This window comes from Mchenga conophoros, linkage group LG1 (assembly GCF_057382185.1).
Source record: "Mchenga conophoros isolate Kocher_MC1m ecotype Shallow Benthic linkage group LG1, M_conophoros_male_GT1.1, whole genome shotgun sequence".
NCBI classification, from domain to species: Eukaryota; Metazoa; Chordata; class Actinopteri; order Cichliformes; family Cichlidae; genus Mchenga; species Mchenga conophoros.
Genome location: NC_140526.1, coordinates 4,143,226 through 4,171,076, shown reverse-complemented (window position 1 = coordinate 4,171,076; position 27,851 = coordinate 4,143,226). Strand labels below are relative to the sequence as shown.

The following is a 27,851-nucleotide window of genomic DNA, read 5'->3' as shown; positions in this document are numbered from 1 at the left end:
GTCATTAACACTCGGGGTGTTACAGGGAAAGCACTGGATCACTGAGCAGGAAAAAAAGGAAGGCATCCTTAAAAATGAAAGCAAAAAAAAGATGAAAAGATGCAAAGAAGGAAAAACAAAAGCAGGCAGACAGAAAGACCAGAGGTGATAAAAAAAAAGTAAGAGCTAAATAAAAGAAAGTATGAGAGGAAGCGAAGGACAGACAGAAAGAGACGTAAATCCAGCATTCCTTCAATAAAGCTGTCTAGATGTCAGATGTTGTGTACGCTGCGTGACATTTACGGCGTTGCGAGCACACCCCGACTCTGCGTTTCATGTGTCTTACACGATGCTGGGTCAGACCGAAGCTCGCCTCGCTTCTGGTAATCCAAATAGCCGGTGAGCCGCATCTGACATCAAAATAAAGAGTCTGGGGGAGTGGGGGTGAGCGGCGGCAAAAGAGTGAGAGACAGTGATGCGCAGATAAGAAGTGGGACTATTGATCTGTCTGCAGAGGCTGAGAGCTTTCACCGAGTCGCAGGAGTCGGCAGAGGGGACGGCGCATGCTGACACACACACACACACAGTGAGTCACATTAAATGAAAGCCACCCACATGTCCGTTGGCCAGGTCGAGCAGGTCCCGCAGTCTGCAGCCCCGCCTGTGCCTCCGCTCATAGCAGATGCTGTTTTCCAACACCACATAGTCGGCCCCAATAGCCTTCAGGATATCGTATACTTCCTCTGGGGAGCGGCGAGCGTACACTTGATACACCTGTTCTCACACACACACACACACACACACACACACACACACATATAAGTATTTCCTGAAAGGAAGCCAATATTAACTTGATATTGCTGGGAGGGGAAAACTTCTCCCCTGGAACTCAATTACCCGACACATTTGTTTTCTGAATTACACTTTATGAAACTTGGTTTATTCCAATTAGGAAACGTTTACTTTGAAAAACAAAAAAAATAGAATGAAAACAATTATGACTCAAACAAAACCCGCAGGGGAACAAGAACTAAAGCTGAAAACATAAATCCCAGCTTCCAGGAAAACTCTCATGGTTCATCTTTTATTTGTAGCAGGCAAAAGATTTAAATGGACAAATTATGCAGCCCATAAATACTGCAAAAACTGGCTAAGAGCTGATTTATTGCAAAACACAGTGAAACAGCAACTTTTAGAAAGGTTCAAATAAGCTGTAAAAAAAGCATCAATCCAACTGAATCTCACCTGTGACTGAAATCACACTAATATAACCACTAAGTGCTGTTTTAGTTTGTTTGTTGGTGTTTTTGGATCATCTTAACGGTGAATATCAAATATACTCACTACATTGTGCTTTCAGTGATTAACCACAATGACACAAGCATGAGCATCTTCCTTTGCAAACGAGCCTAAATCTGTCGGCGATGATGCAAAAATGACGAGCGTTCACTGGAGCCATTTGGAGAGCCCTTCTGTGGCTGGTGATGAAATATGGTGGAAAATCACAATGGAAATAAAGTGACAACTAAATATTAGATATTAAAAATAGTCAAGAACTGTCAGAATCTGATACTAAGTGAGGGATGACTCTAAAAGTACTACAGCGTAGTATCATTGTCACAGTTTATCCTCTCGAGATGATCTCATGAAAAGCTCCAAATCAATATTTAACTGATCCAGCTCTCAGTGTATTTTAAAAATATATATATATGTCAACTGCTGTAAATAACCAGCTTAGAACAATTCACTGAACCACACTGTGTCACTGAGATGAAGTAAAGCACTGCACGGCCTGGCGGACAAAGTCCTGGCAGCATTATTGTAAAACCCCAGCAGGTTTTGCAGGCAGAGTGTCAGTAAGCATTTTATATTCGAGCATTTGATAAACAAAAATGTGTATTCCGCTCGAGTAAATAAAGAAGTCAACTAACAAAACTGAATCTAAATAGCTGCTGATTTTTTCTTGACTTTTCTTCCTCTGTCTGAACCACAAACGAATTCAAGGAGTCTTTCACGTAGCTGTAGCCTGCAAACACCTGCAACCTACCAAGCTAACGCAGTCTGGACAGTTCAGACGGGGAGGGGGTCGATATCAAACCAATGTCTTGCCAGAGGGCAGTGTTAACAGAAGAAAACGTTAATCGTTTCTCTTGAACTCACAGATTGGTGCTGAGTGAAAGTCCGCTGATGCCAACCCTACAAGCTCCATTTGATCAGCTATGAAAACATGATGCCAAGTCACCAGACACTCAGGAAATAATCAGGGCTGTAGCTGAATATAGACCAATACTGGTCTCATCTCCAGTTTTTAAAGAAGAGATGCCTCTTCATTTTTTTGTCGTTTTCCCCTGTGGTGTCAAAAATGGCGTCGACCATTTTGCTTGACTAAGTGGAGTCGTGGCAACTTTTTACGTTGACTGCACGAGAGCTTTTCTGTGTATCAAGATGTATGTAAGAAAGTAATGAGGATGGAACCCTTATGATCAACAACTGCAGTCCTAAAACCTCTTAGTGGGTGCCAAAAGATTCTTGAAGTATCTAAGTCGCAGAATTTTATCAGAAGTGTAAAATAAATTAAAATAAAGAAGCAATCAACCTTCCTTTATTGGTCTTCGAATGCATTTTAATGTTTGAAACGGCTCTGTTCTGCTGATTGAGCCCTACTATTGTCCGGGGCTGCCCTCATGATTTAAAGTGCACTGACATGAAGTCAGTTATGAATTGCTGCACATAAAGTGAACTGAATTGTGCACTATTATCTGTTGAGATTGCAATAGGAGCCAGAAGGCGAACACGATGCAAAGACCACAGAACTGATTATGACTGAAAAGCAGCTCATGTGTGAGCAAAAACGAAGCTATTGTAACAACACGACAAAAGGATATAATCGACTACAGCAGTGTGGATTTCTCTGAAGAAAAAAAAGACATGTTTGACTTTAAAATGGTTTAACAAAAGGGTTATAATAAAATCAAGTTTTCCTAATTGAGGTTTAATTTACTTAGATGTAATACAATTTTCCAACCAGATGGTCATAAAAGAGGAAAATAAACCAATTTCTGTCAAATGATGAAATTTCAATTCTGTTTTATGGCTATAGCACCAGTTCACAGCGGCTTTCTCTGAGTGCTGTAAATCTTTAAGACCCCAGAATATTAGAAAAGAGAACCCCAACAGTAAGATGATCCCTTAGCAGTAAGCATTTGTGGGGAGGAAGTTGAGGAGAGGGTAGACAAATATACAGGATAGCAACACATGGGGATGACAAAGTTCTCGAAGCATCATAGGAAGTTCCCGAGCAGCTTGAGGTTATATGTAGATTGTATAAAAGGAAACACTACGTCCACACGTACACGGGTATTTTTAAAAACGGAGATTTTACGTTTTCGTTTTAAAAAATAATCCCGTCCACACATAAAGGCAGAAATGAAGGAAAATGCTGCTATGAACATGCCAAAGCAACAGGTGGCGCTAGATTCCTAACCGCACAGAAATGTTGGCCAATCAGAAGTCTAGAAGCCTCAGTGGGAAAAAGTAAACAAAGCTGGGGCATAGAAGCAGAACCGAGTCGTATGTGTGGAGGGACAGTAACTGTGTGTATATGTAAGCATTTAAACACTGCAGAGAGTAGAATTAACAGTATTGTAGAAATTCATTTCACCGAAACAATAACGTGGCGCACAGTGTGACGTCAAAAAAGGCGCACACCTTTGACGCTGCATTTTCTGCGTTTTTCTCGTCCACACGTAAATGCAAAAACTGAGTTTTCAAAAATATCCACCCTGGCCGGAGTTTTTAAAAATCTCCGTTTTCAGTGACCAAAAACGCCGTTTACGTGTGGACGAAAGGTGCAAACGCATAGAAAAACCTGCGTTTTCAAAAATACCCGGGTACGTGTGGACGTAGCCTCAGACTGGAATTTGCTATTAAGAGTAACTTCAAAGACAAATTAAACAAAAAAGTTTACAAAGGTAAAGGAAACCCCAAAGTGTGTATGAAAAGCAGTGAGTACACATGGAAATCCCATCAGTATATCTGTGAAACATGGAGGTCATGTCATGGTTGGTGGTGTGCTGCTGGCTGTGGCACCTGCTCGCTCTTTATTGATGATGTATTGCATGAATTCAGAAGTAATCCGTAAACGAACCGCACTTATAGAAAGCCTCTTCTGTCCTTATTGACCGCTTAAAGTGCTTTACTACGGTGGCCCTGAGAGGCCAAACGGACTGCAACTTCAGAAAACACTTGCAAAAAGAAAAATGCTGCAAAAAGAAAAAAATGCTGTTTTCTGAAGTTGCAGTCCGTTTGGCCTCTCAGGGCCACCGTACTTTACTCTCCAAACTACATCCATCACATAGTTTAGGATGTTGCCCGTGGTTACTTGAACATGCAGGCTGAGGATGCTGGAGATCAAACCACTGACCTTCTCATTAGTGGACTACCTACCATTGTGTGCTGTAAAGAAAGAAAAACTATGGCTATATAAAAGGACCCCCTCAAATCTCATTAGCTCGTTCTTTATCCTGCAGCAACCACATAATAGATTTTATTGCTTTTTATTTCCACTGACATGTCTGGAAAAAGAGACTGAAACTTGCTTTTCCTAAAAATGTTTTTGTGTGAGAACTAAGTCAAAATCAGTATCGCCCCATCAGCTCAGATTTGTTAAAGAATACACTCTGTACAGTTTTTTTTGTACAAAAAAGGTGATTCCCAAAAATTCCCAATTAAGAGGACAAAAGAAGACGTGGCAGACCTAAAAGACTATCTACAACAGATGAACAGCATCTGAGGAAAGAGACACCACAGTGAGTGTCTACAGGTTCTGGATTTTAGTCAGTGATGTTGTGCATCTTGTCAAACTTATGAACACAGAGAAGGACCATCAGATTGCTGAAACTGAAAGCAAGCATGCAAGGCAAAGGCTTCATTTTCAGCTGCCAATTCAGCAAAAGCATATCCGGACAGAAAACACACAGATAAACATCATCAGTCATGGACTGACCTCCTCAACATCACCGAAGCACTGTGGGATCCTCTTGACCGAGAACGGGAAAAAGGGCAGAAACATCCAAAGAAAAGCTCTGGATGTCCATGTCTACTATTTCTGAAGAGTACTTAAAGGAATTACAAGAGAGCTCGCCTAAGAGAGTTTGTCTGTCTTAAAGGTAAAGGTGGTCGTTAGTATTGCATAAACTCTGTTTTGCTTTATATACTGTTTCCAGTATTTTGCCATGTTACGATAAATCACTATAAAACTCTTTATCCCATTTTTCTAGTAAAATACAAAGACTTGAGGGGTGGCTCAAGACTTTTGCACAATACTATAGGTATGCAAATTAATATAGAACGGACTACAGCAGGTGATGGGAATATCTATACTTGTTGTCCATTAATGAATAATGTTGCAGTGACATTTATCTTACACAAGAAGTGGGACCATGTTTTAAAAGACATTTATGCAGTTTTCTTCCATAATAACAAAGAAAACAGAGCCACGTTTGCACAGCTGTCTTCATGAGGACATTCACTTCTAACACCTTACCTAAACCTAAACAAACTCTAATCCTAAAACAGAGTCTTAACCCTAAAACAGCCTTTTGATAAGGACCAAAATGTCTTCACTCTTCCAAAATATACTCACTCCAGTGGTCTAAAACTCAGCCTGGTCCTCATAAAGATAGCTGGACACAGATAAAGCCCAGTAGGCCTGAACCAGTGTCGTGGTCCATTAATGAGCTCCATACTAGGCTTGAGCCTCGCCAGCGGCTCAGCATGGCTGACTTCCCGCTGGGAGGCAAATCACAGGCTCAGCTACCCGAGAAATGACCCACACATTACTTTCCGCTCATTGCAAAGAAGACACACCGCATGCAGAAGCAGAAAAAAAAAGTCATAATAAAGGTAATTCTCCATTGTGTTTGGTCATTAGCTGCATGTGGTTTGCAGCATGTTTGGGAAAAAGTGATATTTGTCATGTTTTCTATTTCACTGTCTGAATTCAGTCAATATGGGAGTGACAACCAGTTATTTAAGTGCATTGGCAGGGCATGTAATAACAGGCCAAAGGGAAAAATATACTAATGAAAACACAATACAATGAGAATTCATGAATAATACACAGAAGTAAAGTGAAACGCTGCCTTTGCTGCTTTAAACCTGATTTCAGCAGGAAAAAAAACATTCACGGAAAAAGGGAAAAAGAAAACAATGCCTCCGCAGCATTCCTCACATACATTACAATACTAATATGCACTCAGTACATGCGCCACCATTCATCTCTCCTTTACTGGAACACAGCACTTTTAGGCTCCATTTTTCCTACGTTACCATTCATCCCACTGTAATGGATGCACAATGTACTCAGTGCATCTTCTGATCCCATATTCATTCAGACAATCACTGCAGGTCAATGGCCCCCATCTACAGACAATTCCCTGGTCTCTCACGCAAGACATTAGCACAGAGCTGAGTGAGATGGATGGGTGGGGATGTTGTACAAAACAGATTTCACTGTGTAGAGGAGGGCGGGAAAAACGCAACCACGAGATCTGGAAATAGCCTGAAAATTCTGACACTGACTGCGGCACCAAAATAATGTATAAAGGTTAAATATTACTTAAATAAAATTGAATCAAAACAAAGAAAATGCAATAAATGGTGTGCAGCTACACTCGCACTCAGTTACTGTGGCTTTAGTCTAACTGTGGACTGTGGCTGGTAACACAAAAATATCTCAGTTCACTTCATTTCCAGTTTCACTGTTCATTTTTTGGATTTTTAAAGAACATAATTCAAAATGCAAATTACCAAAACTGAAAAATATATAGCATAGCATCTTTATTTATAACGCACTTTACAATGTTGGCCAAAGTGCTACAAATACAAAGTAAAGAGAAAACAGCTTAAATTACATTAGAATATCTTAAAATTAAATACAATTAATAACAAGCATATTAAGAGGCAGTCCTGCTGTGCTGAAAGGTAAATAGACGTGTTTTAAGACGTGATTTAAAAGCAGATAAGGAAGGTTGCACACAATGAGGTTTTCAATATTTTTTCTAGTGTTTGAAAATAACTTTAAATGGTAAATGGCCTGTATTTATATAGCGCCTTACTAGTCCCTAAGGACCCCAAAGCGCTTTACATATCCAGTCATCCACCCATTCACGCACACATTCACGCAATTGGTGTATTAATGCCATTTTGGACCCCCCAAAAAAGTGAGGGACAAAAAAAATGCTAGAAAAAAAATAGAGGGGGGGGGGGGTCTGGAGGGGTAATGGGTTTTAGGGGGTTTTCATTATAGAATTAAATTGTTTCACTTCGCACGTTTACAAGAAGCAAAGAAAAAAAGGAATCCACACTGACTGGGGTTAGTTGAGCATTTGTGCACTGAGAACTACAAAGCAATAGATGCATCTGCACAGCAGCCCTTCCTGACTGATGTGAAAGCAGTCCAGCATCTGAGTGTGAGCAGGTTGGTTCTACCCAGCAACTAGGGCTGTTCGATATAACCATATATATCGGATGACGATATAAAAACGTCTATCGTTTCATTTTACGCTATCGTTTGTTTTGCGGTGTCGCAAAATAAGCTGTTTACGGCAATATTTTTTCATTGTTTTGATGGTCACTGTAGTGGCTATATTCATTTCTTAAAGTTCTCTCTTTCTCTTATATTTTATATAACCACACTACAGACGGACAAGCGCCTGTTTTTACATTTTTGTGATTTATATCGTTATCGTGATGATAGAATTCTTATATCGGGATATGAGATTTCGGTCATATCGCACAGCCCTACCCTCAACACAAAGCTATTACAGGGCTCTAGACTAACTTTTTGCCATGGGCGTACCGGTATGCCTAACTTTAAAAAGTTAGGCGCACACAAATTTTATAATAATTTACATAATATAATGTGTTTTTCTGGATACACTGTGCTTTTTCAGCATTCAAATATTGATGACACCGTGTCAGAGCACTGGCTATGAATTTCAGAAGGATCAGGCCTTAACAGAAAAGTTAGCAATAGTTCTTTTCCTATTACAGCTACATCCACGTCTGTCGTGCCTAGGCGGCTCACTAGGGCTGGGTATCATCACTGATTTCTATAATCCATTCGATTCCGGTTTTCAAAGTCCCGATTCGATTCAACTTGGCCTCAGACAGTCAGAAATATTATAATTCTGATCATTTATCAGTACTGACTTCATCAGAATTGTGAACATCACAGCAGATGCCTTTGTGTGAAAGTAACTGAGAATAAAACACAGAAAAACATGAAGGAGATTTTCCTGGTCTGGCTTTTTATAGCAGATAACCTTAAAAATATTGTTCTGCATATAAAGTTTAAATTTCTTCAGTATTGAACAACAGAAAAAACAGGCTTTCTTGTCCGAAGTCATTTAAGTGAAAAAAAGAAAAAGAAAAAGACAGCAGCCACAGCGCTGTAAACAGCGGTAGACTGGTGGGTAATAAGCGAATGAATAATACAGAAAACAGAGATTGGAGACGGAAACTGTTCTTGAAGTACAGAGAGAGAGAGAGAGAGCTAGCTGTGCATGAAGTGTGATTTTAATAGTCGTGGAAGCAAAACAGCAAAGTTCATGACGACATTGATCAAATGTGAAGCGCAGTTTGCTGCTTCTTTTGCTGCTGGCTCGGTGAATTTTGGTTGGAGAGACAAAACCTGCAGCTCAGAATCAGTGCAAAAAGACGTAAACACAGACCGGACGCATCAGAACCGCTAAGCTCCGACAGCGTGTCCGTCTACGGGCCGTCGGGTGAGAAAGCCGAGAAAGACAAAGCTGATTCTGATGCATCGGGTCTGTGTTTACGTCTTTGTGTGGAGTCCGTGTACCTGCTCTCATTTGCTGTTTGGTTGTTTTTGAAATGGTTTTGTGAGCTTTAATCTGAGAATCTGGCGTTTCTGGCAAAACAAAGTTATATTTAAAAGTCGATTCAGGATTTAATGAATTGATATCGCTTTATTCAAGCTACTCACCTCCCACTTCCACCTGCACTTTCAACTGGACCACGGCCAATCATAGAGGTCCCGCCCCTTACTATCTCTGATTGGTTTAGTCCACGATAGGGGCAAAATGTGTGTCTGTTGTTGACCACAGGGAAGGCTGCAGATTTTTTTTTTTTTTTTCGCTACCCGAACAGTTGGTCGCACAGGTGCAACCAAATTATTTTTATTTTTAGTCGCACCACTGAAAAATTTGGTCGTATTTGCGACCACATTGGTCGCACTCTAGAGCCTTGTATTATGTTCCATGACAGAAACAAAAAACTGTTTTTCTAATTGTACATATAAATTTTAAACTTGAGTTTCAACTGCTCGTTTTTTCCCCTTACCTACCCACAATGAGCCTAGTGCACCATTTCAATGAACAAGGGTAGGGATAGCTCAGCAGGTAGAGTGGTCACCCCTTGATTGGAAGGTCGGGGGTTTGAATCCACTGAACGGCTATCCTGAGGTACCCCTGAGCAAGGTACTGTCCGTACACACTGCTCCCCAAGCGACTGATTGGTGGCTGTCCACTGCTTCACTGAGTGAACGGGTTAAATGCAGAGTAATTTCCCTACAGGGATTAATAAAGTATACATTATTATTATACATTCCATTACAGATGACCCAAAGTTGTCACTCATCCATTTCCTTAACTGTGTATCCATTTCAGGGTCGAGGTGCGTTGACATTGGGCGAGATGTGAATATTTCACCAGTTTCGCACAAACAGCGTTTGTGTACTAACGTGACCCATGTCTCTGGGAAGCCACACAGTAACAGCACTAACACACAAACTCAGCTATATGAGCGGGACTTTCACAGATACTTACAAATCTGTGATTATATTTGTAAGAACAAGAACTGTCAGATAATATTCAGATAGTTATTGATGTATATAATTCCAGAAAGACCCAAAGGTTAAAAAACAAAACAACTATCATTTCTTTGAACAAGGATAACACAGAGCATGTGATACCTTTGTGATACCTAAGTAACAAGTAATAACTGGACGTGGAGGGACTTCTTTGTTACTCTTAAACTGAAATCTAAATTAACTGGAACTCAACCGGTGTGCTGGAGAGAAGATGGAGAAAAGACGGCAGATCACGGTCACATTTCTGCATTTTCTAACTTTACATGTCTTTACCCTGGACCCTTTCCAGATGAATTACATCACACAGACAAATATCTTTTAAAGGTCCTACTGGCAGCGAACAAAAAAGCCATGACTAAGCGTTGGCTCTAGAAGCATCGCCACACAATAACTTGGTTATTACAAGTGTTAACAATCTACACACTGGGAAGAGCTGACATATGCATAAGACTTCAAAACAAAAGTGGGAGAGAAAAGGTGGGAGAAATCGCACCGTTATTTAGCCTCTGAAACAGACTTGATCGCGTGAGGTGGAAGAAGTGGGGTTTTTCTTTTTCTCGACCATTCTGTTTAATTGTGAAAATGAATAAAAACAAAGACTCCAGGTAGAATCTTTACAACACAAGACATTTTGAGAAAATTGCCGTTGTGAACTGATGAATATCCACTGAAGTGAACTGAATTCCGCTTTAAAAGATATCACTGGCTCGTAAAGCTTTGTCAGATCTCACACCTCTTTCAAAACACAAATATTACAGCTGTGATTATTCTTAAAGCGAATCCAAGCAGCTAATTGGCATTCAAATCCACCTGACTCGGTGTTATGAAGCTGACACTGTAATTACCATCAATTTACTTCAGGTTTTCCATTTATTGTGTTCGTGTTATCTTGCAGCCCCTCTGGCAGTTTCGTTTTATTGCAGCCTACAGTACCTGTCTGGTCCGCTCCCGCAGGTCTTTATCTTCATAATGGGGGTGGTTGGTGAGAACTCTGCCTGTGCACAGCTTGATACCCGCCAGGAGCTGCATGCTTCCAGCAAATACTGCCTGTTTGGGTGTCTTTGTGCTGTGGACAAACAGAGAAACGAGACAGACAAATCAGTCACCTTTCTAAACATTTTCATAGTATATTGCATGACTAGGCTAATATAATACAGTATATGTTTAGAAGTTAAAGCAACAGAGAGATGGAAAAAGTTTTTAGGCTATCCACACAAACATCGAGTCATCAGAAAAGTTTGATTGAATTTTACTTTATTTTATGGTCTACTGTTGTTATTCACTGCACAGGTTTTTGCCTTTTGAGCTGCTGCAATAATTGGAACATACTACTGATGGCATTTAAAAGTTTCTTTCAGAGACGGATGAATTAAATTAGAAAAAGATGCCAAATGATGTGCAGTTACAGTGCTACGGAAAACTCTACATCGCCAAGGACGAGCTTTGTAAAGCTGTGGCATGTTAACGTGTTAATACAACTTAGTTTGTTGTGTGCGTGCATGAAAATGTGTGTGTATTCAAATCTTTTGCTGTGCCCCTGCAAACTGTGGTCAGGTACATCCTGGTTGCATTAATAATTCTCCAGATAAACATCAAATTGACTGCAGTGCTAATGTGGCAGACAGATCAACACCGCTGTGCATGTATCACTCAGAAAGACATTTAAAAGTTTCAGTGCAGAGATGGAAGGACCAGGGAACGACACCCACTACAGTGGAACTTCACCAATTAGGCTTTTATGGTAAACTAGGCAGATGGCAGCCATAAGAAGTAAGACAAACCTCTCAGCGCTTATTATCTGTGTTAAGTGGTTAGCACTGTCACCTCACAGCAAGAGTCCTAAATATGAGCTCGAGATGTTCCAAGAGACAAATTTACTGCTCGTTTACATAAGGAAAAGTAGACGAATTAAATAGTGTAAAAAGTATGAAGTTCCCAAATTGAACAGATAATTATTATCTGCATTATCTGTGCAAATTTCATATGTGCATTTCAAAGATCAGAGATGTCAGTTTCTGACTTAACTGATCAGCAGAAAACTCGTCATTAATGTTTAGTAAGTGCAGATTGAAGGTTACTTTTTTTGTTCTTTCAATTAAATGTTTAAGACTAAAGAACATCAACATTTGTGACTTTAACTTTTCCTGAAATGAATTCACCAAAGAAAACTGAAGAATGCTGAGAACGCTGTGCGCACTGCAAGCTCTCTGTACAGTATATACTGTACACGTGTAGCACCGTAATGACCGGCTGACTGTTTCTCATGTGGATGTGCACATATGCATGAGTCTCGTAGGCGGAGCGGAGTGGAGGGTATTCAAACATGTTCCAAGGTGGACGTGTGGGTTGATGCTTTGGCCTCCTGACCTTCAGCAGGAACGCGTCGTTGTCCTTTCTGTCCATTTTGCTTCTTTGCTGCCTTTAAGCCAACATTTTCTTTCCTTCCATGTTGATTACATTTAATTTGATGTTTATATTCTTTTATGTAAATGGCAGAAAGGAACAGCCAGGAACCCTTTGACATTATAAAAATGAAATAATGATGTTCTTGGCTGAAAGAGACTCTCTACTGTGGCCAAGCACAGATCCTGCCTTGCTTCTATTTTCTCTTTGTGTGCTTAAACGTGTATTTGAGCGTGTTCATTAGTACCTGTTGCTCAAATTCTAGAGCACCATTAAGAAGATAATGATCTCGATTGTCACTCGAATGCAGTTTCTAACAGCTTGACAAGCATTTTAGCTTCTTCTTACCAGCCTTGTTTACCACCACAGCAGGGAGCTGTCACTCAGCTATACTCTTCCTGCCCACCAGCACCAGAGAGAAGTTACCAGCTAGCTGAGGATTTGGCTTCTAAAGAGTCAGTTTGCTTTAAGTTGGTGGAGACAACAGGCTGACTTCCTGTTTGTTTCCTGCCCCCTAAAATCTCAAGTTGAATATTTAATCAATCCAACGAACTATGAATCAAAAATCAGGATTAACATACACCACATGACCTAACTGTAAACTGAGTCAGACCAAAAATAGCTTCATGTTAATAGGTTTGGACATAATCTATTGATATCGAGCTACTTTTCTACAGTTTTACATTTACCAGTTGTTAAAAGTAGTTCTTTCAGAAATTCGTAGTGATGGAGCTAAAGACCACGAAAACAAAAAGGTCTGAGTAAGTAATGGGCAGGCGCACCTCAGGAGAGTAGTTCTATTAATGTTATGAATTATATCTGTGGTTTTGCTGCTGTCATGAAAAAAGAGAGGGCAAAAAAAAACTACATTAATACATTAATTCTCGACCTTGTCTGGAAAAACATATCTGAACCAATTCACCTGCTCGTGCTTTTATGATTTTGGTATAAAGATTTGTGAGAACTGTCAAAGGCTTTTTAAGAGTCATGCCATCATTTGCCTTCAGAACAGATTAACTTATCACCCGCAGTCACAAGGGACTGAAAGCACTCTTTGACCTCTTTGCAAACAATTCAAATTCAACATAAAGCTCAGCAACACAGCCGCAACCCACTTTTGTCTGACCGGATCAGCTTTTTGTTACACTGAGCATTCGTTCTTTTTACAGTTTTCCAGAAGAGGAGAGAAAATGTAAAGACATAAACCTGAACAATAATTTTTAAACATCCCTAAATTACAAATGTCTGATGACATGATTTTGATTAGACTCCAGATTTTTAAAGACCGTAGGCTCAAACATCGACACTGCATGAAGATTTTAAGAGGTGATGACGGCCTGTTTTATCACACCGACTGCGCATCACTGCATTATTGGTGGAAATTCATGGCGTTTGGTAACTTCGCACTTTTTTCCAGCACAGCTTTGAACCTCAGCGGTGGTCTCAGCATTGAGCAGAACTGAAAGCGCCTCTGTGGGCACGCAGGGTCTGAGCAGCTGCTTTTCTGATGATTACTTTGGTAACTTCCAAAACACTCCTAAAAATTTTTCTTGCCTTTTATATAAATCTTATGTTCCACCTGCAGAGAGTGCAGCTGACACTCCGCCCGCACACAAAGAGTTACTGAGTGGAAGTGATGATGATGATGAGTGATAGTGAGACAGAGGACGTGACTCGAAGTGTTTTTATATAAATGCCAGGATGGCCATGGATTTTCTGCTGGTCTCACTTCTGATTGAGAAGTGTTCAATCAGGGACGTCGCTCTGACTCTGTCTCTAAACTGCCTCTGGATAAGCTAGAAAGCAGAGGAAGACACGCACACACACAAGCACAGATCACAGACACCACTTTCCCCATTTAAGGATGAAGCCAAATGCTTCTAATTTAGACAATTTAAAGCACGACAAGGAGGAGGATGACAGGAAGACAATTAAGGGAGCAAGAGCGGGAATGAGAGTAAGAGGAAGCAGAGTATTTAAAGAATAGTGAAGATACAGTCACACCGACAGAGCAGAAACACACATTGTTGCTGAAAGACTGATATACAAACGAGTAGTGGCACATATTTCTTAAGCATGGATCAAGCAATTTGTTTTAATTAGACAAACACAATGACACAGATCCACAAAACAAGGAGAGAGAATCCCACGAGGACTGGACAAGAATTATCTGGGGACCGTCAGAGTTAGGAGCTTAGCTTTTGTCTGGACAGGATGAACAATTGCAACTCTTCTTCTTCTTCTTCAGATGACCCCTGTAAGGGTTGCCACAGCAGACCCCCCCCAATCTCCCAGCATCCTCCTCTGTCACATCAACCCCCTGCATGTCCACCTTCACCACATCCATGAACCTTCCCCTTTTCCTTCATCCTGGCAGCTCCATCTTCAACATGCTTCGTTCATAAGTGAGACTGTACAGGTTTTAACTAAATGCTGAAGATAAAAATGACTGACATTGGATTATTGCGATAATCCTCATCCCTATGAAAACAAATTAGCCAGTCTACATTCAGACTGCAGCTCTTAGTGAGGGTAAAAGGAGGAAATTCTGTAGCTCAAACTCCACATTATTATTCATCTCGTCTGTATTCTCCACCACTTGTAGAAAGAGATGTCAAAGCTGAATTGTCTGAAGTGTTTTCTTAAGACTGGAATTTATTCTGCAGGGCTCACATTCACCTCATTTGTGTTAAACGGGGCAAAAATCTCAGGGACAAATATCTCAAGACCTTGAAAGATGGATACATGCCACCAGAGTTTAAGTGAGATGATATCTTAGCAACATTAAAACTACTTCAATGAATAACATCTTGTTGCAGTGCATCTATGTATCCATTTTCTTAATCGTCTATCCCAGCTGGCAGAGGACGAGGTACACCCTCGTGCCCAGGGATAATCAATGCAGACACAGGGATGACAAGCAAAACCCACCCAGAACCAGTGATCCCAGTGTGACCAAGCTCAATCCAAAGACATGTACGCTGATCAGACCCAGCATTATGCCCTCCTGATTAATATTGTATTCATCCCCTTTTGCCCATCCCATCGAGGCGCGGACTGCACTAGACTCTTAAAGGTGTTTTGTGGTATCTCCAAATTTTAGCAACAGATCCTGTAAGTTGGGGGCCTACATGGATCAGACGTGTTTGTTCCACAGATTATTAATTGGATCGATGGACATGTTCTGATGCATTCATCAGGCAAAATGTTCACCCACCCACTAACAGGTGCCATGATGAGGAGATAATCAGTGTTATTCACCACCTGTCAGTGATTCTATGCCTGATCAGTGCATGTATGTGTGTATATGCATTTCTGTTTGACTTTAATATTTTGTAATATAATCACTTCATTTTTGTTTTGTTGTGTCAGTTTTTATTGGCAGAGCTAATTAACCGACGCGTCAGTGTGAATCAGCGCTGCGCTGCATCAGTTGTATTGAGTAGGTAGAAATTCCTGACATGCAGAATGTTTGGTTCTCACTGAATGCGTCTCTCTCTGCTCAGACATGAAAGTAGATTAAATAAAAAAAAATTGGAGGAATTCTGAGGCAGAGAAAAGCTTCTATTTTCACTTATGCTGAAGAATAAATGATGGTAAAGTGAAAGAAAAATATTTTCTTTTCCAACCATTTACAGATTTGGGATCAAATGTATGCCTGTTCACATTCGGTCATGAAAAAAATAACGTAGTGATGTATGCTTTAATATTTTTTGACTTGTCTGAAACAATTGTTGGGAGTTACCAACCTCATTCCCAGAGAGCTCAGACCAGAACAAGCTGGGAAAATGGTCACTAAAACACTGGACGACATCATTTCATGGGTTTTGTAACATTTTAATGAATATATGTTTGGTGTTTAAGATTTTAAACGGTCTGGCAGCTCCTCCACTGCCGCTTCATTTTATTAGCTTTTGCCCATGAGAATCTTTACAATCTACAAGCATATCGTCAACTAAAGACCGTACTGTAGCGTTTTGTCATTCTGCTTTTGGGCGATCAGCACTCTCTGCGAAAGCTTGAACTCAATGGAAGTTGAAGTCCTGCCTGATACCATTAGGTACTGCAGCGCTTTCACCAGCTTTATTAAAATATTTGCTGAAAGACTTGTAATCTTTCTTTTTTTATGGCTAACTCTGGCACAGTGCATCAAATGGCAAACACTGATGTTAATATTGCACATGTACAAATATGAATAAATAAAATCAAATAAAAACATGCTTACTGGTTACTTTGGGAGTGGTTGTAATGGTCTTTAAGAAGAAACTGAGACACAATGTGTTTTCCTGTTTAAGCGTGTGGACTTGCTGTATAAACACATCAGGGTTTATGCTGACTTTTCCAGTGGAGTCGTTTTCCTTCACTAAATGGGTCTCCATGCTGAGTAGCTAGATGAGCCTCCTGAATTTGCAGCAAAACTGCTGTCAAAGCTCTCATTAATAATTTCCACTGCAGCCTTCATAATTCTCGAAAACAGCCTGTATATCTTACACCCGAAGGGCGGGGGTGAGCTGGAGGGGGATGGGGGGGAAAGCAAGGTAGCTTTCAAAATAAAAGCATATTAAATGGTAAATGGTTTGAATTGAAGCTCGTGAGATTTGTGCCAGGAGCGAGAAGGATGGACAGGAATAGCAGAGAGTATATCAGAGGGACAGCTCAGAGACCAGGCAAGAGAGGCCAGATTGAATTTGTTTATGTGAAAGAGCAGTGAGCTCCTCCTGTGTCCTGTGAGCAGGATAATGACGACGGAGCTGCCAGGAAAAGAGAAAGGCCGAGGAGGAAATTTCTGGATGTACTGAGAGCGGACATTCAGGAAGTAAAATATGGAAATCAATGATTTGCTGTGTGATCTGAAGTTAAAATGCAATTTGTCTGCACTTTTAACCTTAGCTGTTCTACACAGCTCTTTAAAATGCATTTCTTATTCAGTCATTCACATGCGCACACACACACACGTGCACACACAGAGCTGCAATGCAAAGCTGCTACTGGTGGTGATCCCCAGCATGCAGAGCAGCTGGGGATCAAAACACCAATCCACCACAATCCAGAAGCCGATTCACAGGAGGCTGGCATTATCACTTGGCCTCTCTATGCGGTGGAATATGCACGGTGAGCGGTGTGTGTCAGGAGAAAAATAAGAGGGAGGGAAATTGTATGACGCAAAAATATAGAAATCACTAAATCAGAGTCGTGACACTGACATCAAAATCCAAGTCCAACAAATAACCTCATTCAAAATGTAATAGATCCCACTTCTGACTCATCTGTGCTGCGAAATGCGAGGTGAACTTTGTTCCCTGTTGGAGCGACGGTGCAGTGACAGCAGTGAGAATGGACTGAGGGGCCTAGAATCAGCTGTATTAAACATGTCTGGCTTTCCGCTGCTCCTCTCTCTGCTGCACGTTAACATTTGCACTGCCTTGAATACTTCATGCAGAGCAGCAAAACTACCTCGAATTTTCCCTTCATTTTTTCAGTAACCTCCTTTGACTGACACTGTACTGCTTTTGCAAAAACCAGCGTGGAAACATGAATCTGAGAAAAGCAAAGTTGCACCGGATTCAGGAGGAAGCGGAGAGAGAGCACACCGGCTAGATGGAGGTGATGTTTGTGACTTTAAAAACTGCTCACTCTCAACTATAACTCAAAGTTGGAGGCAGTTGAACATCCAGGCAGTGCTATTGATTTATCGACTGCCCATTTAGAACACAGTATCAGCCTACAGCGGAGCTGTGGAGCCAACTCTGTTATCAAGTGCAAACTTGTGAATTATGGCTGCGCCTTAGTTCTTCAAACTCATAAAGTCACGGGTCATGAAAGAGAGTCTTGGGAATTATGATAATCTCCTCATCAGCCTGTCTTAACTCACACACTTCTATACTAATGAGGGCCTCAAGCATGCGTCATTAGCCCTGACGAGGGCCCTCTTATCTCTGATCTAATAATCCTAATCTCATCTCTGAAGCCATCGTTATCAAACAAACATCTTTATCCTTTCCCTAATCTAATCCTAATTCTGGCTCGAGAGATTGTAAAGATAAAGGCTTTCTCAGACCTTGTATCCTTTGACAAACTCTTCATTTTAGATCAACCAAAGTCAAACAAACGCAGCTACAATCATCACAACGAATCTGCGATAGCTTACGCACGCACGCAAGCTGTTCACGAAATATACTTTCCTCCGTACGCTGCACGTACGCTCGTCCTACCCTTTACTGTGCCGCAGTCTGAATATCTGCTTCTTGCATATAAAACGAAATAGCCTCGGCCTCAGTCACCTAGAGAATACAGCGTAACATGAACCTCCCTTCCCCATTTTAACACTTTCATCTGGAATGTAATTAGCGCAGCAAGAAGCTTAGCACTCCGCCCTGCTCTCAGCCCCAACCAAGGTAACTCTAGGCAGCCCCTAATCCTCACCGCCTAATGGGATTAGCTCCGGAGGGAAGGGAACCCATGTCACACACACAAATACATTCAAAATCCAAACCTCTCCTCTGCTGTCTCACTATCCATATCTCTCTCGTTCTCCCTGTGCCATTCCACTAAGTGTTTAATAGGATTATACCAAAATTGTCCATTTCTTAGAAATCACATCTGGTCCACTCGGTGTCATCGCGCTGAAGATGATAGGATGGAAATAAGAAGCCTTAAATTATCATTCACTGAGTCTATAAGTGAACTACAGGGAAAACCTATGTTAAGTCATTCTAAACTGGTTTTAATGTATTGAGGATAGGCTGGCGTGTTTGGATGGCAACGGGATTATCTGAGTGGACAAAAACTATCATTTTTCCTCACAGAGCTTGTAAAGAAGATTTTGCAGCATCCAAGTTTTGTGTGAGGGGGTCTGAGACCGTTCCCCTGCGAAAAACAAAACAGTTAAAAGCAGATTTATCGTGTGTATTTCCATGTTGAAGTCAAAAGAGAAACAGTTTGGGTTTAAATTTTCAGTAGTAGCCCAAGCAGGACAATAAAATGTACACTATTGGTCTTAGGTGAAACTATTTAATCATCTCCATCCATGTTTTATTACTCTCGCTGAGTGGCAGAAGCCCAAGCAGAGATTCCCAGACTTCCAGGCCTCTAGCTCTTCTATGAGGCATTCCCTAAGCAGCTGAAGTGTCTGTAGTGTGTCATGGAGCTGCCTTGAGGTCTCCTTCCAGTTAGAAAAGCTGAAACACCTCAGCGAGGAGTCTTGCGTTTCGATATGGAGGAGCAGGGCTACTATCAGGGTGACCCAAAAACTCTTTGGAGGCTAGTTTGTGGCCACTGGTGACAGCAGGAATGTAAAAACACAAAAAGTGTCAAGTTCCCCTTCTCTCTGCCAAAAGAGATCACAATCGTGCAGACAATGTGTCCTGTAACTTGCCTTTTCCCTCCACAAACTCGTATTCTCAGCAAATCAAATCGACTAGCTAACAACAAATCAGCTCTAGCTAACCAAGAGCTGGTTAATCCTAAATTAACGACCTTTAAAGACGCTGTTAACTTAAACGGAGGAACACAGTCTGCAAATCGTGCAAACTCAACTGTGAATCCATACAAGACTACCAATATACCTGCACATAACATAAAAGAATGAACAGAATTCAAAGACATTAACACTTTTAATTGGACTGCTTAGAGCAGCAGATGTGTGGAAGTGTTGTAAAAAAAATGTAAAATGCAAAAATGTAAAGTGGGAATACTGACTAAGCCCTGCGCTCTCTCACAATGGCCGACAGGAAGGCAAAATTACAGAAAACCGAAGGCTTAAAAACAGCTGTAAATGTGGTTCTTGCAGTTTTCCTTCAGCATGCCTACAAACACACCCACAGCCCTGACGTGACGAACAAAAGAAAACACTCAAGTTTTAGGAAAAAGGTGCTTTGGTGTCATAATATTTCTATTAGCAGCCCCTCTGGAAAAACCATAAGTCACTTTTTCTAATTTATTCTAGAACGGAGATTTAAAATACATAAGTTAGCATATCGTTCTTGTTATGTTACAATATCAGCGATAAGGATGAAAATCTTAATGACCAAGCACACGATCAGCTTCAGTTTGCACCACTACTGCATCCCACTTCATTCCTGACACTCAGCCGTAATGTTTCATTATCTCTCGCTTCTTAATTTGAATGCCTAACGAGTCCAGCAGCACTGCGCAGCGTCTGACCAGCGTTCAGCCTCAGGTCTGCGAGAGAGCTGCAAACCCAGCTGATAACTACTGACCTTGCCAACAATCCCAGTTAAACCAACTTGTCTGTGCTGGTGTAAGTGGAACATAAATGAGAAATTTAACAGGCACTAAGCAGAGAGCTGAGAGTTGTGTCTTTGGCCAGATGTTATAGTTGCACAGATGTAGGATATGCACTACGGGCGGCCAATCCAGCGCTGTGCATCCAACATGACGACCAGAAAATGACAGGCGCGCACAGATGTGCAAACACACAGCAGCATCAGCGACAGTTCGGAGCATTTCCAAATCACAGCTCCATCTCTGATCCCATCAGGGTGATGCTCTTGATCGGAAGCCCAGCAACAGAGACCCTGAGGTGGGTTAGAGCTCTGCCAACAGCTGGGTCCTTTCCAGCACTCCCATGTCTTATTCATGGATATCCATCAGCTCTCATCACTCATCAGACAGACTCTCCGACAAACAAGCGCCGAGACACACGCATGCACGCACACGGACACGCTCACACGCGGACTAATCAAGGACACGAGGCACGGTGAAACTCGATCTGCAGGAACAAGCGAATCAAATTTGCTTCAATATGATGTGCGCTCTGGATTTGTGAACGCCGGTGTATGCGCCTACCTAATCCAGGTCATGAGCTCCACGGTGTCTGGATCATAAAACTCCCTCAGTTCTGATAACTCCTCCATCAGCTTAGGCCAGAACTAAAGGGAAAAAAGACAAAGACAAGTGATGGAAAATTCGGTTTATGAAGCCATAAGCAGAGTATCAAACCCACTGATATATCTTTGATAACATCTTATTGCTTCACTGAACATAACAGGGAATACGACAGCTATTTAGATTCCTCCAACAGTAAAATAAATAAAGGGGAAGCAATCGTTTTAGTATCCTGTTAGGCTCCAATTGCTTTTCATCATTTTCTTCCGTAACTTCCATTTAGCCCATTTTCTTTCCCTCAGATCGTTCCATGTGGTTCCAGAAGTAAAACTCCAATAAAAGGTATGAGCACAAACCACCAAGAAAATGGCCTACCTTGTAATACAGGAAACCGATCATCACAACAGGAACGACATATCTGACAAGCCTCAACTGCAAAATGACAGAAAGAAAACAACTTTAATGAAATGAAGGAAAATAATTGTATCAGAAGCAGAGGAAAGTAAAGAGCCACACAGAGATATACCAAGAATGAGCACGGAGTGAGATAACAGACAGATAGAGCAGCTTTGTTCCCGACCATCGTTTATCTGATTCCTGCTGCCGTCCTGTTGTGACCACACTGACACCTAGTGGCCTCACTGGCAATGCCGGCACACGCTCAGAGTGCAGGCTGTGGATTCAGCAGCATAATGGTTCACCGTCACATCAATACAGGAAATCATAAAAGATAGAAAAATCTTTCAAGAGCGCCTCGCAGTGAGCTTTAAACGAGATCAATGTCAGTCACACTGGAGGGTGGTGACAGGCATAATGTGCAGTGTTACTAGAACTGGGAATCAAACCTCAGTACGTTCAGAGACATGTTTGAGAACAAAGTACACACTTCAAATTTTTCTTAAACGACAGTTAGAAGTCGCTCAGTGACTGGAAAGCTGTTCAGTCCAATCCCCCGGCCAGAAACGATCTAATCCGTCGTCTTTTTTTCCCCTGCTTGCTCGAAACTACTCTGATGAAGAGAATTTGAACTGGCTGTGCTCTGGTGTGCTTATCCAGTGGCCAGCAGCACAGCACTGTGGTTACAGACGACCTTTGGCACTGGGTAATAGCTAAAACAGCTCTTTACTCATCTGTGGAAGCGCGATATAACGTAGCGCTCAGAGCATGTGCACTTTCATCTAGCAGGTCAAGAACATGTCATCAGCCACGCAGTGTGTATGTAAAGTTACTACATCAAACAGGTTAGCAACCAGTTAAACATCTAACAGACTCTGAGCCACATCAGCAACCATTGGAAGTCACATTTACAGGTAGCGACACCTAAACGGCACCGTGGGATCAACGTGGGACTGCAATCACTCTTAATGTGACACAGACGAGAGAAAAGCTACTGATCAGTGCAGTAAATGCAGTGAATGTGTTCGATTTGGGAAGAACGAGCTGGTCAGATCCTGGATGTTTGGCAGCCGCTCACAAGACGAGCCTGAAGAGCCTGTTAGCAACTGTATCCACACACAATATCTCCTCATGCGCAAGCAAATACCTCGCTCCCATGGGACATTAGCATAATGTGTTTTAATTGGTCAGTGGCAACAGTGGAGCATTTGAATAAACACGATCTGATTGGTAGAAATTCACCTCTTCCTCAACTCAGCGGCAAGCAAAATCGGGCCATTTAATTGCAAAGTGCATTTACAGTTTTAGTCACTGTAACGCTGGAATTTCCCAACATTTGGGATAAATATAGTTATCCTTTTTATATTTTATGTTGTCTTTAGTTCACAAATGAATAATTTCTCCGATCTAAATGGAACAAGATCTGAGATTACTCAACCCTGACTAGCCTGGATGGTGAAGCACATTTTGTTCTGCAATTGCAGATTAGGTTTTTTAATATTTGAATTCTAGCTTTGATGACTGTATTTATGCTTCAGAGGACATAAAGTAGTGGAATTTTTGGAGATTATCGTAAACAAAGATCCTACCACCCATCCTCCCTGCAGCACTATTTGGAGCCAGAAGTGAAAATGTGAGCTCGTACCAGAAGTTTCGTGTTGCATCGGAGAGCGCTGAGAAGCACAGTCCACAGCTCGGTCCCACAGACACCGTAGGCTGCGACCGCACACATGTGGCCAGTCCATATATACTTCATTCTGGGCAGAAAGAGAGAAGGAGAAGCCATATCAAGCAGCGCTCGTGTCTCAACAGTCTTCCTCTTAGGAGAAAAAAGAAAACAGATCCCAGCCTCCATGACACAGACAAATTATACAGCTTGGACTGGAGGACGTTCCCTCAGCACACACACAGAATTCAAACAAGACGACCAACTCGTCTGCAGTTTTGCGCACGAGTTAGAGAAATGGTTTCGCTGTGGTTGAGTTTGATTTGGTGCCAAAAACACTGCATTATTTTTAAGTTCTGATCCAAAGCACATGAAGTCTAAAGCAAAGAGTTCTAAACAAATGAGAAAAAGATTAAACAGAGCGCAGCGAGCAGAAGACTGAAGACGGGGAGAATGAAATGAGCTGAAAAATTGTTGACAGGTGCGGAGATGGAGCCGTGCGAGGGGGGAGGCATAAAGAAGTGCAGCCTCACTGAAATAAATCTCAATACTTTTTTAATGCAAAGGAGCCGTCTGACAGAAACAAATGGCTTTCTGCACTTTTGGCTTTTCTCTCTTAATCAGCATTTTAGAGAAAGTGCTGAAATCAAACGTGTCACTTTCTGCCCTACCTGACTCTGTGCTAAAAGCTTCCAGGACTTTTTTTTTTCTTTTGCTCCTTTTGTGGGAATTTAATCAGTACTTTAAATTACCAACTGTGACAGCAAAGCACTGTGTGAACTATAAGTGTTAACAGTACTGCATAGACCTGCTTTTCTGAATCCTGCTAACCACATAAATTCAATTATTATCAACATTTCCCTACACAGAGAATAACCCAGCTACTGACAGACTCTTATTTAAATGAAGCTACTTATGTGAACCTATAAAACCCTCATAGCCAAGTTGCTATAAACAACATACCAGAAAACTCCAGTTTCTTTTTTAACAGAGTAATTGCAGGTTTCTTTTACTACAGGGACAGGAAGTAGTAATTCCACTGGTGATCTCGATGGTTTTCCTGACACTCCTCACAAAGAGCCTAAAGTTAAAACACAATTATACTTTCCTAGTGATAAATCGTACATGTCAGCGTGTGTTTGCAGTCTGAAACGCGTTCAGGCCGGAAAATTTACTAATGATGGTGGCGATGAAAACCACTTGACAATTACAAATAGACGACTGGAGTCAGGTCTGGGAGGCTTGTTGTGCTCGAGGTTATAGATGCGAAATGGGGAGAGAAAAAAATTCAAGCCACAGGGTGTATTAGTCACACTGTCTGACGCTGCAGAGCTACTGATACGGCAAAAAGCATCGTTGTTTTTTATAGAACCAAACCTTTAAAGCAAGGAGATAAAAATAGGTGACAAAGGGAATTTTCCATGCATGTGAAATTAACCACTAATGAGTAGACAGAACTATCCAAACATGTTTGCTAACAGGACAGAAACAGCTGTGCAGAGACTGCTGACGATCAGGTATTTTACCTTCCTACAGAAGATATTAATGAGTAAATAAATGGTCATGATAAACCCCACACGGGGCCTTTAGGAGCACCATATGCTCACATTATAGATGCTATAAGTAAAAGCTAAAGTGAGTCATAGCATGTTTGATACTGAGAATAAAACTTGTTCCAGGTACAAGAAGCATTCTGCTGGGAAATGAACTTTTGTGCTAGCACACAATATCCATCTTTTAGAAATCGACTGAAACTGACTGAACAACATCACTAATGATATACCCACTGTAGCTCCTGATATTAATAATTTCACCTGATTAAACACACACAGATACACACAAACCCATAAAAGAAAAACTGAATAAAAATGTTTGTTCATCCAAAAAATGACTTAAATAAGAACAAACTGTAAATGCCAACGAGAGCCGACACCAAACTGAAAACTGCAGTAGTCGGTGTAGAGGCCGATGCCGGTCAAACCAATGATATCTGGTGGTCACAGTTCTGATATTATAAGAGCAAATATCTCATGTCACAGCAGCAAAGGCTGCAGCCAGGCAAGCCAAAACATTCAGGAAATTAAGAAGAAGAGGCTGAATATGAAAGTCGACCACAAGAAAGACGGCGGTAAAGCGAGGTGCCAGCACTGGTGTCGGGCCTCTGAGTCTGGCACCTGCAAGCCGAGACACCCTCAGAGGTGTTGCTGCTCCACGGTGGGAACCTGCCAGTGGATTGTGCCATAATATTAACCAGAGAAACAGACCACTGCACGTCTGTGTGCCACCAGAAAACAGGAGAGGAAGAAGCAGCAAAGAAGGCTCTTAGTATCCGACTCCGAACATATGTACAAACAGCATTTGTACAAATATCGCACAAGAGCACAGTAAATACAGTAAACAAATGTATCTCAAAGAAGATGGTTTTCAAAGCCAGCGCACATGTAAACAGTATGCCTCCTATATCTTATCTTATTTCTGGAACCATTTCTCTCCGTCTTTCCAGAGAAAGGTTGCAACATGGTTGCCTGAGACACACACCGACTGCAAAAACAAACCAAACAAGCCTTCTTACTCTCACCGGCACATAAATAAATGTATACTTGAGCCACAGTGGAAAACTAAAAACTACAAGAAGGAGTTGAAAGCCAGTGAAAAATCCTTATTGAAAAAAAAACTGCTTGCTGAAATAGTATTGTGTACTTACAAGGCGAAATGAAATAAAAAGTTCTAAGTTATAACCTTTCTGAGCCACACAGCCGTGAGACTCTTCCCAACAGTGGCCTGCTCTGGACGTCTTTAAGCATAAACACAAGCTGAAACAGCAGTAAAGTAACTTAAAATGAGCAACTTAACTGAAACTATTTACCGTACCTTATAAATAAGAAAATTTAATGATTCTTTTTAAAAAACATAATTTATGGTAAGTGGAGAGACGGCAGATGGAGCTTCGTTAGCCGTTTGTTTGCACCAGGTCTTCGTTAAAATTCTGAAGGGGGGGGTCAGAGTATTAATTATCGATTGTTCAGCTGTATCGACTCTTTTTGCGTCTGCTGTGAGTGGTGCTGGATGGTACTTGGCGCTGAGGGCTGATCAAGGCTAAAGCGGACCATTCAGACACTTTGTGAGAGGCGTTTAAGAGGCACTTGGATTTTAGCATCTGCTCGCAACTTTGCATAATCAACTCATCAAGAGGAAAAGTACATTTGGAGAGTTCCCGTCTCAGAATGCGACTACTTGGGGACGTCTGCATGTAGATGATGCTAGAATTACGAGGTCTCACCTCATTGTGCTGAAAGCCAGGAGGCCGTAGAACAGCGTGTGCAGCAGATTGTAGGCCACATCTGGACGAAATGCCGCCACTTGCCCCTCTCTGGCTCCTTTCTTTTCCTCGGTGGAACCTCTGTTAGGCCTGCTGAGAAACCGAAAAACACAGCGACACAAAAGACAACAGTGATACATAAAACATTACATCCAGACGCTCGAGACGAGAGGCAGAAGGGAAGGTGGGTGGAATTGATATTATTCAGATTTCATTAGTAGTTTGAACACAAGTGGACACGCAACAATACACACACCCACGACCGTTTCTGTCTGCGGGAGTCGGCACGCAGACAAACAGACGAAGGCTCGAGGGCATGATGTCACTCCCCCGAATTGGCCTCCTGCACCGAATCAGACGGACACTGGCTTCCATTTGAATACAAATCCAATCCAGCTCTTCCTCCTACGTGAGCTGGGCTAAACTGGATTAAATTAATTCCCGAATTGGCAAATAGCCCTTTGTTCTATGAGGTTAGTATTCCAAGCCTCCAACGGCAGAGTGCGAGTTGATATGCTAATGTGATTAGTTCGATAGGCCCCTCACCTTGCACCACAGGCGCATGAGGCTTCAAGAGGCAGAGCGGCTTTGCAGAGCGTGAAGAAACAATGTGGAGCAGACACGGGGACTGTGACTACCACGACTGGGCTTCTGCCTCCTAATAAACATCTTGTCTCTTCTATTTTCTGAAGGAGCCGAAACCTTCGATTCATTTATACTTCACTAATTTTTCTCCAAAGATATCTGCATATGAAAAAAAAAGAATCTGTGGGCAAGGGAAAGAGTTTCAGTACTGGAAGCCTTCTGGTTTCCTTTGTAGTTTAATTTTAATGCATGAATGTATGACAAGCAAAAGAGAAACAGAGCTGATGAAATGTAACTCCAAAGCAATGGGCTCTTGTTTATTTTTGCCTGATTTATCACTAGTTGCTGTAAAGAAATACTCATCAGAGGGTTCATCAGTTACCTGTCATCAGGGTACCTGCTAACTGCACCTTCTTCAAACTTTCCTTTTTGATAAAGTTTATAATTTAGTTAGAGCTGGATCAGCTGACCCCAAGCCATCCATTACTTAAAGCTCAGGCTGCTGGAGCAACCTCCAATAAAGCAGAGTACTTTGGAAAATATGCACGAAAACTGTTCCTGCTGAAGGTGAAAACAACAAACGTGTTTCACTGCACGAGGCAAAAATTCGCCGTCAAGTACAGCTGCTAAGAAGGAGATGCTAGCAGCTGGTGACGTGCGACCCAAACGTAAACAAATGAGCGAGGATCGCTGGAGCCCTCGCTAGCTGCAGACGGGAAGAACAAATGGATGGAAACTACTCCTGCACAGTGCTTTAAGCA

The 27,851-nt window shown here is 41.6% G+C and overlaps 1 protein-coding gene across 2 annotated transcripts in view; it reads right to left on the bottom strand.

Annotated features, from left to right (window-relative positions):
• dpy19l3 (dpy-19 like C-mannosyltransferase 3) overlaps positions 1-27,851 on the bottom strand; it is a 75,594-nt gene that overhangs the window by 8,910 nt on the left and 38,833 nt on the right. For both annotated transcript variants that reach the window (XM_085288060.1, XM_085287996.1), the window contains 6 exons: positions 26,467-26,598; positions 23,166-23,277; positions 21,500-21,556; positions 21,086-21,168; positions 10,808-10,940; positions 595-753 (listed from right to left, as the gene is read on the bottom strand). In XM_085288060.1, coding sequence (XP_085144186.1) covers positions 595-753; positions 10,808-10,940; positions 21,086-21,168; positions 21,500-21,556; positions 23,166-23,277; positions 26,467-26,598 — 676 coding nt within the window. The remainder of the gene's footprint in view (positions 1-594; positions 754-10,807; positions 10,941-21,085; positions 21,169-21,499; positions 21,557-23,165; positions 23,278-26,466; positions 26,599-27,851) is intronic.